Raw genomic sequence first — 17,967 nt, forward strand, 5'->3', positions numbered from 1 at the left:
TCATGCTGCTCCAAGGTCACCTGATCATAACAGTACAACTGGCCCATAATGAGTTAAATGCATCTCAGAAGAAGGGAAAAAAGGTCTTGAGCCATTTTTTTTCTTCAGTCTACTTTGTCTTCTCCTCCCTCTTTATCTCTGGGTGGCTGAGGAACCTTGTGCTAGCATGAATGTTCAGGAATTAGCTTCTTGTGTAGACCAGCTTGCTGCTAGGGTACAGGGTATTTCTGATTATAAGGTTCAGACTCCTGTTTTAGAACCGAAGATTCCTACTCCTGATTTGTTTTTTGGTGACAGGTCCAAATTTTGGAGTTTTAAAAACAACTGTAAACTGTTTTTTGCTTTGAGACCTCGATCCTCCGGTGATTCCATTCGGCAGGTTAAAATCGTCATCTCCCTGCTGCGTGGCGACCCGCAGGATTGGGCATTTTCCCTGGAATCTGGGAATCCGGCTTTGCTTAATGTAGACTCCTTTTTTCAGGCCTTAGGATTATTATATGATGAACCTAATTTTGTGGATCAAGCTGAGAAGACCTTGTTGGCCCTGTCTCAGGGTCAAAGACAGGAGAATTGTATTGTCAGAAATTCAGAAAATGGTCTGTGTTGACTAAATGGAATAATGTTGCTTTGGCGGCAATTTTCAGAAAGAGTCTTTCTGAATCCGTTAAAGATGTTATGGTGGGGTTTCCCACGCCTTCCGGTCTGAGTGATTCTATGTCTCTGGCCATTCAGATTGACCGGCGCTTGCGGGAACGCAGAACTGTGCGCGCTGTGGTGTTATCCTCAGAGCAAATTCCTGAGCCAATGCAGTGTGATAGGATTCTGTCTAGAATGGAACGACAAGGTTTCAGACGTCAGAATAGGTTGTGTTATTATTGTGGCGACGCTTCTCATGTCATTTCTGTCTGCCCTAAGTGGACAAAGAGGATCGCCAGTTCAATTACCATCAGTACTGTACAACCTAAATTTTTGTTATCTGTGTCCTTGATCTGCTCATTGTCATCATTTTCTGTCATGGCGTTTGTGGATTCAGGCGCCGCCTTGAACTTAATGGACTTTGAGTTTGCTAGGCGTTGTGGTTTTTCCTTGCAGCTTTTGCAGAACCCTATTCCTTTAAGGGGCATTGATGCTACACCCTTGGCTAAAAATAAGCCCCAGTTTTGGACACAGGTGACCATGCGCATGGCGCCAGCCCATCAGGAAGATTGTCGATTTCTGGTGTTGCATAATTTGCATGATGCTATCGTGCTGGGTTTTCCGTGGTTGCAGGTACATAATCCTGTGTTGGATTGGAAGTCCATGTCTGTGACTAGTTGGGGTTGTCAAGGGGTTCATAATGATGTTCCTCTGATGTCAATCTCCTCTTCTTCCTCTTCTGAAATTCCAGAGTTTTTGTCTGATTTTCAGGATATATTCGATGAGCCTAAGTCCAGTTTCCTTCCACCGCACAGGGTCTGCGATTGTGCTATTGACTTGATTCCAGGCTGTAAGTTTCCTAAGGGTCGACTTTTCAACCTGTCTGTGCCTGAACATACCGCCATGCGGAGCTATATTAAGGAGTCTTTGGAGAAAGGGCATATTCGACGATCTTCTTCACCATTGGGATTGGGGTTCTGTTTTGTTGCTAAAAAAGATGGTTCCTTGAGACCCTGTATTGATTATCGCCTCTTGAATAAGATCACGGTCAAGTTTCAATACCCTTTACCCTTGTTTTCCGATTTGTTTGCTAGGATTAAGGGAGCTAGTTGGTTTACGAAGACTGACCTTCGGGGGGCATATAATCTTGTTCGTATTAAGCAGGGTGATGAATGGAAAACTGCGTTTAACACGCCCGAAGGCCATTTTGAATACCTTGTGATGCCATTCGGACGCTCTAATGCTCCATCTGTTTTTCAGTCCTTCATGCATGATATCTTCCAGACTTATCTTGATAAATTCTTGATTGTATATTTGAACGATATTTTGATTTTTTCCGATGATTGGGAGTCTCATGTGCAACAGGTCAGGATGGTATTTCAGATCCTTCGTGACAATGCTTTGTTTGTGAAAGGGTCTAAGTGTCTCTTTCGGGTGCAGAAGGTTTCTTTTTTGGGCTTTATTTTTTCTCCCTCGTCTGTAGAGATGGATCCGGTTAAGGCTCGGCCATTCATGATTGGATTCAGCCAACATCCGTGAAGAGCCTTCAGAAATTTTTGGGTTTTGAAAATTTTTATCGCCGTTTCATTGCTAATTTTTCCAGCGTGGTTAAACCCTTGACTGATTTGACGAAGAAAGGCGCTGATGTGGCGAATTGGTCCTCTGCGGCTGTCTCTGCCTTTCAGGAGCTTAAACGTCGATTTACTTCTGCTCCGGTGTTGCGCCAACCGGATGTTTCTCTTCCGTTTCAGGTTGAGGTTGACGCTTCTGAGATTGGGGCAGGGGCCGTTTTGTCTCAGAGGGATCCTGTTGGTTCCTTAATGAAACCGTGTGCCTTCTTTTCCCGTAAGTTTTCGCCTGCAGAACGCAATTATGATGTCGGCAATCGGGAGTTGTTGGCTATGAAGTGGGCGTTTGAGGAGTGGCGACATTGGCTTGAGGGAGCTAAGCACCGTATTGTGGTCTTGACCGATCATAAGAATCTGATTTACCTCGAGTCTGCTAGACGGCTGAATCCTAGACAGGCTCGATGGTCCTTGTTTTTTTCACGTTTTGATTTCGTGGTCTCGTACCTTCCGGGTTCTAAGAATATTAAGGCTGATGCCCTCTCTAGGAGTTTTTTGCCTGATTCTCCTGAGGTCTTAGAACCGGTCGGTATTCTGAAAGAAGGGGTGGTCCTTTCTGCCATTTCCCCTGATTTACGACGGGTTCTTCAGGAATTTCAGGCTGACAAACCTGACCGCTGTCCTGTGGGGAAACTGTTTGTTCCTGACAGATGGACTAGTAGAGTGATTTCTGAGGTTCACTGTTCCGTGTTGGCTGGTCATCCTGGCATTTTTGTTACCAGAGACTTGGTTGGTAGGTCCTTTTGGTGGCCTTCTTTGTCGCGTGATGTGCGTTCTTTTGTGCAGTCCTGTGAGACTTGTGCGCGGGCCAAGCCTTATTGTTCTCGTGCTAGTGGGTTGCTTTTGCCATTGCCAGTCCCTGAGAGGCCCTGGACGCATATTTCGATGGATTTTATTTCTGATCTTCTCCCAGAGGATGTCGGTTATCTGGGTTGTTTGTTACCGGTTCTCTAAGATGGTTCATTTGGTGCCTTTGCCTAAATTGCCTTCCTCTTCAGATTTGGTTCCGTTGTTTTTTCAGCATGTGGTTCGTTTGCATGGTATTCCGGAGAATATTGTGTCCGACAGAGGTTCCCAGTTTGTTTCTAGGTTTTGGCGGGCCTTTTGGGCTAGGCTGGGCATTGATTTGTCTTTTTCTTCTGCATTTCATCCTCAGACAAATGGCCAGACCGAGCGAACTAATCAGACTTTGGAGACTTAGTTGAGATGCTTTGTGTCTGCTGATCAGGATGATTGGGTGGCCTTCTTGCCATTGGCCGAGTTTGCCCTTAATAATCGGGCTAGTTCGGCTACTTTGGTTTCGCCTTTCTTTTGTAAATTTTGGTTTTCATCCTCGTTTTTCTTCTGGGCAGGTTGAGCCTTCTGACTGTCCTGGTGTGGATTCTGTGGTTGACAGGTTGCAGCAGATTTGGGCTCATGTAGTGGACAATTTGGTGTTGTCTCAGGAGGAGGCTCAACGTTTTGCTAACCGTCGTCGGTGTGTTGGTTCCCGGCTTCGGGTTGGGGATCTGGTCTGGTTGTCTTCCCATCATGTTCCTATGAAGGTTTCTTCCCCTAAGTTTAAGCCTCGGTTTATTGGTCCTTATAAGATTTCTGAGATTATTAATCCGGTGTCTTTTCGTTTGGCGCTTCCGGCCTCTTTTGCTATCCATAATGTCTTCCATAGATCTTTATTGCGGAAATATGTGGTGCCCGTTGTTCCCTCTGTTGATCCTCCGGCCCCTGTGTTGGTTGATGGAGAGTTGGAGTATGTGGTTGAGAAGATTTTGGATTCTCGTTTTTCGAGGCGGAGGCTTCAGTACCTTGTCAAATGGAAGGGTTATGGCCAGGAGGATAATTCTTGGGTTTTTGCCTCTGATGTCCATGCTGCTGATTTGGTCTGTGCCTTTCATTTGGCTCATCATGATCGTCCTGGGGGCCCTGGTGAGGGTTCGGTGACACCTCCTCAAGGGGGAGGTACTGTTGTGAATTCTGCTTTTGGGTTCCCTCTAGTGGTTGTAGGTGGGAATGCAGTTGTCTCTGAGTCGCAGTCCTGGCCAGGTGTATCTGCTGATTGCAGTTCTGACTGGGATATTTAGGTGTGCAGGATTCATTAGTCCTTGCCAGTTGTCAATGTTTATTGGGAAGTGTTGGATCTTTGTCTGGCTTCTCCTGCTTAGCTGCCAATTCAGCATAGATAAGTGTCTGTTTCTTTTTGCGTGGCACACATGCAGTGTGCTTATATTCTGTGCTATTCATTTGTTTTCTCTTGTCCAGCTTAGACTGTGTCAGTGTTTTCTCAGTCTTGTTGGATTCTCTGGAGTTGCAGATATACGCTCCACATCTTTAGTTAGATGGTGGAGTTTTTGTATTTTCTGCTGTGGATATTTTTGGAAGGATTTTTAATACTGACCGCTTAGTATTCTGTCCTATCCTTTCCTATTTAGCTAGAGGTGGCCTCTTTTGCTGAATCCTGTTTCCTGCCTGCGTGTGTCTTTTCCTCTACAACTCACAGTCAATATTTGTGGGGGGCTGCCTATCCTTTGGGGTTCTGCTCTGAGGCAAGGTAGAATTCCTATTTCCATCTATAGGGGTATTTAGTCCTCCGGCTGTGTCGAGGTGTCTAGGTTTTGGTAGGCACACCCCACGGCTACTTCTAGTTGCGGTGTTAAGATCAGGGTTTGCAGTCAGTATAGTTACCACCTACTCCAGTGAAAGTTCTCATGCTGCTCCAAGGTCACCTGATCATAACAGTTATATATTCTGTGTGCTGTAAATAAAGGTTTTTCTTATACTGGAAATACGTGGAGAAGCAGTCAGCTTTTATATGCTCTCATGTAAACAAGAAATTCCTGCCAGCGTCCTTCATTCAGAATCTAGCAAAAGCAGAGTGGACCTCCTGAAACACGGGGTGGTACTGAAAGAGGTACCCCAGCTTGGTAGACCCCGTTACACTGGTGGCAGACAGCGGGATGTGATACCCCTTCTACAGGAGGAAAGGAATGAATGGAAAACAACTACCAGAAGTTAAAGAGGAGTACATTAAAAGATCTGGTGGAAGCCCAAGGGTTAATCGCCAGCAACAAAACAAAAGCGGATTTGATAGCAGCCATCATTGAACACGACAGTGCAGCACCCCCCAATATGAACGTGGAGGACACTGAATTCCAGAGGGAGGTAAAGAACAGACTGGCGTTCTGTGGCCCAAACCCTGCAGTAGAGATCATACGAGAGGTGATGGCTGATGTGTAGTGTTGAGCATTCCGATACCGCAAGTATCGGGTATCGGCCGATACTTGCGGTATCGGAATTCCGATACCAAGTTCCGATACTTTTGTGGTATCGGGAATCGGTATCGGATCCATATTAATATGTAAAATAAAGAATTAAAATAAAAAATATTGATATAATTACCTCTCCGGACGCCCCTGGACATCAACGCTGGTAACCAGCAGCCTTCTTTGTTTAAAATGAGCGCGTTTAGGGACTTCCATGACGTCACGGCTTCTGATTGGTCGCGTGCCGCTCATGTGACCGCCACGCGACCAATCACAAGCCGCAACGTCATTCTCAGGCCCTAAACTCCTCATTCTAGGAATTTAGGACCTGAGAATGACGTCGCGGCTTCTGATTGGTCGCGTGGCGGTCACATGTGCGGCACGCGACCAATCAGAAGCTGCGACGTCATTCTCAGGTCCTAAACGCGCTCATTTTAAACAAAGAAGCCTGCCGGTTACCAGCGGTGATGTCCAGGGGCCTCCGGAGAGGTAAGTATATCAATATTTTTTATTTTAATTCTTTATTTTACACATTAATATGGATCCCAGGGCCTGAAGGAGAGTTTCCTCTCCTTCAGACCCTGGGAACCATCAGGATACCTTCCAATACTTGGTGTCCCATTGACTTGTATTGGTATCGGGTATCGGTATCGGCGATATCCGATACTTTTCGGGTATCGGCCGATACTATCCAATACTGATACTTTCAAGTATCGGACGGTATCGCTCAACACTACTGATGTGCGTACTGATCTGAAGGAAGAGATGGCCGAGCGGACCAGGATAGAGCTAACCAAGATGGAGATGGCAGAGCGGACCAAAGTGGAGCTGGCCAAGATGGAGATGGCAGAGCAGAGAGAGGAGAGTCAGCGAGCAAGGGGAGCTCTGGCCTCCGCCCAGGTACCTTCAACAGTAAGCCACAAAAAGATCCTGTATAATGCCTTGCGACAGTTGGGGGAGGCAGAGGAAGACATTGACAGCTTTCTGCAGGACTTTGAGCGGCAGTGTGCCCTTCATCAAGTGAAGCCGGAGGAACGGATTCAGATTCTGGCCAGCAAGCTGACAGGCCGGGCAGCGGACGCCTATCACACGGTACCCGATGAGGACTGTATGGACTATGAGCAGATCAAAGAAGTGATCTTGGCCTGGTATGCGCTGACACCAGAGGCATACCGCCAAAAGTTCCACGGACTTAAAAAACGAGTAACCGATACCCACACTGAATGGGCCTGTAAATTACAGCGGTCACTGCTACAGTGGGTACAAGGGAGCCAAGCAACCACTAAGGAGGACGTCCTCCAGCTCTTCTTGTTAGAACGATTCTTTAATGGACTAAACCCTGAGACACAGGAATGGCTTCGGGACAGGCGGCCAAGGACTCTTGAGGAAGCCGCTCGTCTGGTCGATGAACATCATGACGCCAGGAGGCCTCAGTTGTCTGGATCAAAGATGGTCACTAGGGGTCCGCCCATGGACCTGGAGGGCCCCAAACCACCGAAGATTGTAGGGGAACCAGCTAGAAACCCAGCCTACCACAGTTCCCCTGGGGCGCGATGCCACACCTGCCGTCAGCTGGGCCACCTGCAAAGACAATGTCCCAACCGGACTCAGCATACCCAGTGGCCAAAGGCGGGAACAGCTGCCTTCCGCCAAGCCGCTGTACACTGCTACCAAGGCGAAGCTGATCCGGCATTGGGGGCTACAACTAACCAAGGGGTGGAAGACATGGAGGAAGTGCTGCATGAAGTAGACCCCGTACAGGCAGCCCGGGCAGATAATCGACAACAGCATCGACAGGTCGTGTGGGTTAATGGGAAACGCATGCAGGGACCAAGAGATTCCGGAGCAACTTTGACCTTGTGAAGCCTCATCTCGTCTGGGACCAAGAGAAAATGGACCGGACAGTGGCAGTCCGTGTAGCAGGGGGAGCCATACATCAACTGCCCACTGCCAGGATTCACCTGAACTGGGGAGTTGGGGATGGCCTTGTTGAGGTCGGCTTGATGGAGGATTTGCATGCAGACATTTTGCTGGGAAATGACTTGGGGCCCATGTTGTCTGCCTTCTCGGTTGCCCCTCTGGCTGAGACATATCCTGTGACCACCCGGAGACAAACTCGAGCTGCGGAGGCGGAATCACACTCAGAGGAGGCCCAGGTAAGACATCCGAGCCCTACACGTATTCCCATAGCCAGACACATTTCTTGGGCCACCCCAGATGAATTTAAGAGGGAGTTACTTGAGGATCCTTCATTGGAGGGATATCGTGGGAAGGCACAGGAGGGGAGAGGGGTACTGGAAGGGGAACAGTTTGTATGGAAGCAGGGACTCCTCTACCGGATCCCAGAGCAGCACCACACAGGGACGAGCCCCACTATAAAATGACAGCTGGTAGTTCCCAAGAAGTATAGGCAGTAGTTACTGCAAATCTCTCATGACATACCCTTGGCCGGGCACTTCGGCGTCAGTCGCACCAGGCATCGTCTGACACAAAAACTCTTTTGGCCGGGGGTAACCTATGATGTTCGTCAATACTGCCAGACCTGTGACAGTTGCCAGCGCATTGGCAAGAGGGAAGATCGATGCAAGGCCAAATTACGCCCCCTCCCCATTGTGGAGGAACCATTTAGCCGAGTAGCGGTTGATCTGATAGGGCCGTTAGCCAAACCCAGTCCGTCAGGGAAAAGGTATATATTGACAGTGGTAGATTATGCCACACGGTATCCAGAGGCAGTTGCGTTACCTAACATACTGGCAGAGATGGTGGCGGCTGCCCTGCTCCAGGTTTTCTCACGGGTTGGATTTCCCCGGGAGATTATCTCAGACCAGGGTACCCAGTTTACAGCAGAGGTGACCAACCAACTGTGGAAGCTGTGCGGCGTAAAGTCCATTAGAAGCGCCCCGTACCACCCGCAAACCAATGGGTTGTGTGAATGCTTTAACGGGACGTTAAAACAACTCATTGGGACTTTTACCAGGGCCTACAGGGACTGGGAGAAATTCTTGCCTCACCTCATGTTTGCCTATCGAGTGGTGCCCCAAGAATCCACGGGGTTCTCCCCATTCGAACTGTTATACGGGAGACGGGTAAGGGGACCCCTAGACTTAGTGCTAGAACACTGGGAAGGGGAGGGCATCATAGAAGGGGTACCTAATGTACCCTATGTGCTGGAATTCCGGGACCGCCTACAGGAGCTGACCCAGGCTGTACGTGGGAACATGCAGGTGGCCCAGCGGCGCCAGCGCGTATGGTACGATCGGAGGGCGAGAGAGCACACCTTGGAAATAGGGCAGAAGGTCCTGGTGTTAGAGCCCACTAGGCAGGGCAAGTTCCAAGCTGCATGGCAGGGGCCCTACCAGGTAGTGGGGAAAATAGCTGACACCACCTATAATGTCGCCGATTGTGACGACCCCAGGGTTATCCGCATGTTCCACGTGAATATGCTGAAGCCCTATCGGGGTTGCCCTGAAGAGGTAGTGGCCATCTCTGCACCTGAAGCAGAGGATTTAGCCGGACTTCCCTTGCCTGATGTCTTAGGGGAGAGGACTCAGTCTAAAACATGGGACCAGGTACACTGGGGTGAAGACTTAGGTCCCCGGGAGAGACAGCAGGCGGAGGAGTTGTTGAGGCAGCGACAGAGGATGTTTTCGGGGAAACCCGGGTACACTCACCTGGTACAACACAAGGTTGAGACCCAGGATCAGACCCCCCTGCGACAACCCCCCTTCCGCGTCCATGAGTCTGTACGAGAAGGGATGCGACAAGAGATACAAGAGATGTTGCGTTTAGGGGTCATTGAAGAGTCAAATAGTCCCTGGGCATCCCCCGTAGTGTTAGTGCCCAAGAAGGATGTGACTACACGGTTTTGTGTAGACTATCGTAAGCTCAATGAGAAAACAGTGACGGATGCGTATCCCATGCTGTGTGTGGATGACTTGTTAGACCAGCTGGCAGGGGCAAAGTATTTGACCACCAGCGATCTATGCAAAGGCTACTGGCAGATTCCCCTTAGTCCTGATGCTATTCCCAATTCGGCATTTGTCACCCCGTTTGGCTTATTCCAGTTTCGAGTTATGCCATTCGGGATGAAGACTGCCCCGGCAACCTTCAAGAGGCTGGCTGACCGGCTTCTGGATGGTCTCCAGGACTATGCGTGTGCCTACCTGGGTGACATCACCATCTACAGCGCGACATGGGAAGAGCATCTAAATCACCTAGAGACAGTATTGAACAGGATCCACAAGGCCAGAATCACCCTGAACCCAAACAAGTGTCACGTGGGCAAAGCAGAGGTTCAGTATTTAGGGCATTGGGTGGGAAGTGGTAAACAGACCAGAACCAGCCAAGATTGAGGCCATAGCCAAATGGCCCACCCCACGCACTAAAACCCAGGTCATGGCATTTCTAGGGACAGCGGGGTATTACAGGACATTTGTTCCCAATTACAGCAGCGTAGCCAAGCCCCTCACTGATCTGACCCGTAAGAACCAACCCCGCCAGGTAACCTGGACCCCAGAGTGCGAGGAAGCCTTCCGCCAGCTAAAGGACGCCCTCACCAATACCCCTGTATTGGCTGCACCCGATCCAACTAAACGTTTCCTTGTCCACAGAGACGCTTCTATGTTTGGATTGGGGGCAGTACTAAGCCAAGTCGGGTCGGACGGCCAAGAACACCCGGTAGCTTACCTGAGTCGGAAACTACTGCCCCGTGAAGTGAGCTATGCGGCCATCGAGAAGGAGTGCCTGGCAATAGTATGGGCACTCAAAAAGTTACAACCATATTTGTTTGGACAACAGTTTTCCCTCCTAACGGACCATAATCCCCTAGTCTGGCTTAATCGGGTCTCCGGAGACAACGCCAGATTACTGTGGTGGAGTTTAGCCCTACAACCTCTGGACTTCACCATCCACTACAGACCCGGCAAACAAAATGGTAATGCCGATGGACTAAGTCGACAAACGGAACTCGTACCAACCCCATAAATTTCGGTCATCCCCAAACCGATCCGTTAAGGATCAGACTGTGTATGCCGATCGCGTCGCTGAAAAGGGGAGCTGTGTTACAGAACCCCCCAGTACCAAGAATGTTATGCAGTATATGTATGTAATATAGTTTCCATGTGAAATGCATCAGTCCACAGGCTGCGCCCCTGGACAAGATATTCTCTTTCTGACCTCCCCCCACCTTTGTAATTCCCACAGTAAATATTGGCAGGCTCCGGCCCCCTGCGGCTATTGTAATGTATGTCTGGCCTGCTGTTTTCCTATTGGCCTGTCCTGTGTATCTGTGTTATATATTCTGTGTGCTGTAAATAAAGGTTTTTCTTAGACTGGAAATACGAGGAGAAGCAGTCAGCTTTTATATGCTCTCATGTAATCAAGAAATTCCTGCCAGCGTCCTTCATTCAGAATCTAGCAAAAGCAGAGTGGACCTCCTGAAACACGGGGTGGTACTGAAAGAGGTACCCCAGCTTGGTAGACCCCGTTACAGTCGGGATGGACTTTGTGGTGGGCTTACCCAAGTCTCGTAGCTGCACCATTAACTGGGTGATCACCGACCATTTTTCCAAAATGGTTCATTTGGTGCCTCTTCCACGGCTACCTTCTGCATGGGCTCTGGCAGCCTTGTTCATCAAGCATATCTTTTGCTTACACGGTATGCCAGACAAGATTGTCAGTGACCTAGGTCCCCAGTTTGCGTCTCGGTTCTGGAGGGAGCTTTGTCGTCTACTCAGTATTGAATTAAATCTCTCCTCGGCTTATCATCCCGAGACGAATGGGTTGGTTGAGAGAGCCAATCAGACTCTGGTCACTTATTTACGATATTTTGTTTCTGCCAGGCAGGATGACTGGGCATCCTTGTTACCGTGGGCAGAGTTTGCCCTTAACAACGCTGTAGCTGACTCCACCGGTCAGACTCCTTTCCTACTTAATTACGGCCAGCATCCACGGGTTCCTGTGCTTATGCCGTGTCCTCAGCTGACTCCAGGGTGGCAGACTGGGCAGTGAGGCACGAGACATTTTGGACCACACTCAGGATGCCATCCGGGCCTCCAAGGAGAGGATGAGGTCCTCCGCTGATGCACATCGGCGCCCTGCCCCGAACCTTTGCTCCTGGCGACTTAGTGTGGCTCTCCGCTCATAACATCAGGCTGCATGTTGAGTCCACTAAGTTTGCTCCTCGCTACTTGGGTCCCTTCAAGGTCCTCAAACAGGTTAATCCTGTGGTCTACCGTCTAGCCCTTCCTCCACGCCTAGGTATCACTGACACCTTTCATGTGTCCCTCCTTAAGCCCGTATACATGTCCCGGTTTTCTGAGTCATCTGCCTGGACATCGGGTTTGTCTACGGACGATTACGAGGTGAACGCTATTTTGGGGTGCAAGGTGGTTCGTGGCAAAAAATTTTATTTGGTGATCTGGAAGAGTTACGGTCCTGAGGATAGGTCCTGGGAGCCTGCTGAGCACATTCGGGCTCCGCATCTCATTGCTGCCTTCGAACGTAGCAAGGCCCAAGGAGAGGAGGCCCTAGAAGGGGTGGGTAATGTTAGGGGTCGAGTTCCTGCCTCTGCACAGGGGGAATCTCGGGCCATCTCCACTGCGATCTCCCATTCTTCTCCTGCCGCAGTGGAACCTGCTCAGCGGAGTCGTCGGTCCCAGCGTCTCGCTCAGTCTGACTCTGTACAAAGAGTTACTGCTGCTTTTCCTGCTTCTGCCATTGGAGTCAGTGCTGGGCAGCGGCGAGCAGACGCTTCTGGGACTAAGTCCTGTTTTTCACATTCTGAGCATGCCCAGAGTAAGATCTCTCAGTGGAGATCGAGGGTCACATGATCAGATACTGCAGCTAAGGCCATTGGTCCTTCAAGAAGGTCCTGTAGGTGCTCACGCTCTGTGGCAGCCTCTCATTGGTCCTTCTAGGAAGGTCCTGTACGTGCTGCAACTATTTAAGGCTCGCATGGCCGCACGGCCATGCGCTAGTATTGTTCTATGTTATGTGCTTTTCGCCAGTGTGGTCACGTAAGAGTGAGTTCAGGGACCTGGCTGAAATAAATCCCTAAAATGCTGGCACCTCCGGCGAGGAGATTGTGTGTGTATGTATTCAGGGACCTGGCTGAAAAAAGACCCTATGATGCTGGCACCTCCGGCGAGGAGTTTTGTGTGCATTCGTGACCACTGACTGCTCTCTGTTTGGGCAGTTAGCCTGTGCCTCTGTGAAGTCTAACAGGGCGCAGTGCTTTGCTTTCACGGCTACTCTGTGAAATAACAGAGCTAGTTCATACCGCCATATAGTGCCACCGTTTGCTAGCAGCAGGTTCTCCTGCACGGTGGACCCCGGGCTGCGAACGCCGCAATAACAATAAAAACATCTATATTTACTCGGTGCGTTCCGCTAGCCCTAACAGCTACTCTTATTTAAACCTCTGTTTCAATCCAATTTTTTATTGCACATGTATTCATGGTTTAGTAGATGATCACATTATTTAATGATAGATCTGGGAACTCCAGTCCTGAAGAGTCACCAACAGGTCATGTTTTCAGGATTTCCCTACTATTGCACAGTTGCACAGGGGATAATTGCAGTACCTGTGCAATACTAAGGAAATCCTGAAAACATGACCTGTTGATGGCTCTTGAGGACTGGAGTTGGGGAACACTGGTATCAATGGTTTTCTGTTGCTGGCACTGTATAAGGGGTACACTGTTACTGGGTACTGTATAAGGAGTGGACTGTATGGGTTATATGAATGTGTCACCTGGATCAAAAATATTCAGAATTGAGAGTCCTCAGTGGTTGATACCTTTTAGTGGCTAACTGAAAAGATGGTAACAAATTGCAGCTTTCGAGACTACTCAGGTCTCTTCATCAGGCAAAGACTAATACAACATCTGATCACCTGGATCACCAATCTCTCATCATTTACAGTACAGACATCATTATCCCTGATTTACTTTTTGATACATTACATAAAGTCAATTATTGTTCTGCTGGTTTTGAAGCTGATCAGTTCTGTAATTAACAAAATCTTAAAAATATTATTGTTTCTTTATAATAATCTGTGCAGGTTTCTGCTCTTCTCTCTGCACCAAGCGATCATTTATCACCTACCGGTCATCTTCATACAATTTGTCATAAACTCCTTCACTGCTTTATGATCATCATCGTTAGGGATAGTTACAGCACTAAAAATAGAAATATAATAATAATTACTTAATAAAATTGATAATCATATTAATGACTCACCGGTTTGACAGATAAATATAAAACTCATCAGGAACGTCTATCTCAGCCATAGAAGAGTAATATTGCAGTGTCCGGGACGTCAATTCTACTGGCTTTATCGACCACTGACATTCACAGAATGGCAGCAAAGACTCATTTAACAGAAAAACAGCTGTTTATTTGTGATGAGATGTGGCCCTATTACTCTGATCTGGGTGGTCTGTGGCCCTATTACTCTGATTTGGGTGTCTGTGGCCCTATTACTCTGATCTGGGGGTCTGTGGCCCTATTACTCTGATCTGGGGGTCTGTGGCCCTATTACTCTGATCTGGAGGTCTGTGGCCCTATTACTTTGATCTGGGTGTCTGTGGCCCTTTTACTCTGATCTGGGTGTCTGTGGCCCTATTACTCTGATCTGGGTGTCTGTGGCCCTTTTACTCTGATCTGGGTGTCTGTGGCCCTATTACTCTGATCTGGGGGTCTGTGGCCCTTTTACTCTGATCTGGGTGTCTGTGGCCCTATTACTCAGATCTGGGTGTGTGTGGCCCTATTACTCTGATCTGGGTGTCTGTGGCCCTTTTACTCTGATCTGGGTGTCTGTGGCCCTATTACTGTCACGGGGCTACTACGACAGAGAGGTTCCAGAGAACCGCAGCGCTGTGGGCCTCGTTCACACACAGTGAACAGAAGCTCTTCACCTATATTCTGACCTGGCTGCTTTGTGCCAGCAGTGCAGGAGTTAACCTTATTGCTGAGAGCTGGGTCTCTCTCAGCTGAACTGGATTTTGTAATCTGATCCTCTATATAGACCCAGTCCTGACTTCAGCTATTGTCAGTGATCAGTTCTACTGCCTGGCTTGGAGGTTGAAGGAGCGTAGTATTGGTGTTGGAGGTTTATTTACAGAGATTGGTGTCTTCTGTTTTGGTTGCATGTTAAACCTGTTTTCCTTCCTAGTTTATTCCTTCTCTTCCCTTCTCTGTGTTTCCTCTGTGGTTGTGTGAGCATTTGGTGAGTTTGAGACTTTTAGTTACCTTGTCTGTATACCCTGTTATTTGTTGTATTATTACACTAGTGTAGTCCACCTCCTTTGGGGGGAAAGGGGGCCACTGATAGGGCATGCACAGGAGACAGGGATGCGCTGGCGGCTCGGGCCTCCTAACCATCATAGGTACCCTCGAGATAAGGGAAAGCCAGGGCCCCATTATAGTGGTAGGGACAGGTGCGGGTCCCAGTACGCCGTCCTGCCCCTTTATCGCCGTTTATGGCGTGACAATTACTCTGATATGGGGGTCTGTGACTCTATTACTCTGATCTGGGGGTCTGTGGCCCTATTACTGATTTGGGGGTCTGTAGCTGTTATGGCTGGCAATCAGGCAACACAGCGTGCAGTAATCAGCGCACATACAGAGATCTGGCAATAACCCAAAACAATAGGACGAGCTCTGAGACGTGGAATCTCTGTAGACTGCAGTACCTGATCTATCCTCACACAACTGGAAGCAGCAGTGGATTGCGCCTATCAACTACCTATGCAACTCGGCACTGCCTGAGGAGCTGACTAGCCTGAAGATAGAAATACAAGCCTGACTTACCTCAGAGAAATACCCCAAAGGAATAGGCAGCCCCCACATATAATGACTGTTAGCAAGATGAAAAGACAAACGTAGGAATGAAATAGATTCAGCAAAGTGAGGCCCGATATTCTAGACAGAGCGAGGATAGCAAAGAGAACTATGCAGTCTACAAAAAACCCTAAAACGAAAACCACGCAAAGGGGCAAAAAGACCCACCGTGCCGAACTAACAGCACGGCGGTGCACCCCTTTGCTTCTCAGAGCTTCCAGCAAAAGATAATAACAAGCTGGACAGAAAAAACAGAAAACAAACTAGAAGCACTTATCTAGCAGAGCAGCAGGCCCAAGGAAAGATGCAGTAGCTCAGATCCAACACTGGAACATTGACAAGGAGCAAGGAAGACAGACTCAGGTGGAGCTAAATAGCAAGGCAGCCAACGAGCTCACCAAAACACCTGAGGGAGGAAGCCCAGAGACTGCAATACCACTTGTGACCACAGAAGTGAACTCAGCCACAGAATTCACAACAGTACCCCCCCCTTGAGGAGGGGTCACCGAACCCTCACCAGAACCCCCAGGCCGACCAGGATGAGCCACATGAAAGGCACGAACAAGATCTGGGGCATGGACATCAGAGGCAAAAACCCAGGAATTATCTTCCTGAGCATAACCCTTCCATTTGACCAGATACTGGAGTTTCCGTCTAGAGACACGAGAATCCAAAATCTTCTCCACAATATACTCCAATTCCCCCTCCACCAAAACAGGGGCAGGAGGCTCCACAGATGGAACCATAGGTGCCACGTATCTCCTCAACAACGACCTATGGAATACATTATGTATGGAAAAGGAGTCTGGGAGGGTCAGACGAAAAGACACCGGATTGAGAATCTCAGAAATCCTATACGGACCAATAAAACGAGGTTTAAATTTAGGAGAGGAAACCTTCATAGGTATATGACGAGAAGATAACCAAACCAGATCCCCAACACGAAGTCGGGGTCCCACACGGCGTCTGCGATTAGCGAAAAGCTGAGCCTTCTCCTGGGACAAGGTCAAATTGTCCACTACCTGAGTCCAGATCTGCTGCAACCTGTCCACCACATAATCCACACCAGGACAGTCCGAAGACTCAACCTGTCCTGAAGAGAAACGAGGATGGAACCCAGAATTGCAGAAAAATGGAGAGACCAAGGTAGCCGAGCTGGCCCGATTATTAAGGGCGAACTCAGCCAACGGCAAAAATGACACCCAATCATCCTGGTCAGCGGAAACAAAACATCTCAGATATGTTTCCAAGGTCTGATTGGTTCGTTCGGTCTGGCCATTAGTCTGAGGATGGAAGGCCGAGGAAAAAGATAGGTCAATGCCCATCCTACCACAAAAGGCTCGCCAGAACCTCGAGACAAACTGGGAACCTCTGTCAGAAACAATATTCTCAGGAATGCCATGTAAACGAACCACATGCTGGAAGAACAAAGGCACCAAATCAGAGGAGGAAGGCAATTTAACCAAGGGCACCAGATGGACCATTTTAGAAAAGCGATCACAGACCACCCAAATGACAGACATCTTTTGAGAAACGGGAAGGTCAGAAATGAAATCCATCGAAATATGTGTCCAAGGCCTCTTCGGGACCGGCAAGGGCAAAAGCAACCCACTGGCACGTGAACAGCAGGGCTTAGCCCTAGCACAAATTCCACAGGACTGCACAAAAGCACGCACATCCCGTGACAGAGATGGCCACCAGAAGGATCTAGCAACCAACTCCCTGGTACCAAAGATTCCTGGATGACCGGCCAGCACCGAACAATGAAGTTCAGAGATAAGTTTATTAGTCCACCTATCAGGGACGAACAGTTTCTCGGCCGGACAACGATCAGGTTTATTAGCCTGAAATTTCTGCAACACTCTCCGCAAATCAGGGGAGATGGCAGACACAATGACTCCTTCCTTGAGGATACTCGCCGGCTCAGATAACCCCGGAGAGTCGGGCACAAAACTCCTAGACAGAGCATCCGCCTTCACATTTTTAGAGCCCGGAAGGTATGAAATCACAAAATCAAAACGAGCAAAAAATAACGACCAACGGGCCTGTCTAGGATTCAAGCGCTTGGCAGACTCAAGATAAGTAAGGTTCTTATGATCAGTCAAAACCACCACGCGATGCTTAGCACCCTCAAGCCAATGACGCCACTCCTCGAATGCCCACTTCATGGCCAGCAACTCTCGGTTGCCCACATCATAATTACGCTCAGCAGCAGAAAATTTCCTGGAAAAGAAAGCACATGGTTTGAACACTGAGCAACCAGAACCTCTCTGTGACAAAACCGCCCCTGCACCAATCTCAGAAGCATCAACCTCGACCTGGAACGGAAGAGAAACATCAGGTTGACACAACACAGGGGCACAGCAAAAACGACGCTTCAACTCCTGAAAAGCTTCCACGGCAGCAGAAGACCAATTAACCAAATCAGCACCCTTCTTGGTCAAATCGGTCAATGGTCTGGCAATGCTAGAAAAATTACAGATGAAGCGACGATAAAAATTAGCAAAGCCCAGGAATTTCTGCAAACTTTTTAGAGATGTCGGCTGAGTCCAATCCTGGATGGCCTGAACCTTAACCAGATCCATCTCGATAGTAGAAGGGGAAAA

The 17,967-nt window shown here is 48.7% G+C and overlaps 1 protein-coding gene across 1 annotated transcript in view; it reads right to left on the reverse strand.

Moving 5' to 3' along the window:
- LOC138646054 (reticulocyte-binding protein homolog 2b-like) overlaps positions 1-17,967 on the reverse strand; it is an 82,352-nt gene that overhangs the window by 23,484 nt on the left and 40,901 nt on the right. Inside the window, exon 3 of the mRNA XM_069735523.1 lies at positions 13,625-13,698. Coding sequence (XP_069591624.1) covers positions 13,625-13,698 — 74 coding nt within the window. The remainder of the gene's footprint in view (positions 1-13,624; positions 13,699-17,967) is intronic.

This window comes from Ranitomeya imitator, chromosome 7 (genome assembly GCF_032444005.1).
Source record: "Ranitomeya imitator isolate aRanImi1 chromosome 7, aRanImi1.pri, whole genome shotgun sequence".
Classification (NCBI taxonomy): domain Eukaryota; kingdom Metazoa; phylum Chordata; class Amphibia; order Anura; family Dendrobatidae; genus Ranitomeya; species Ranitomeya imitator.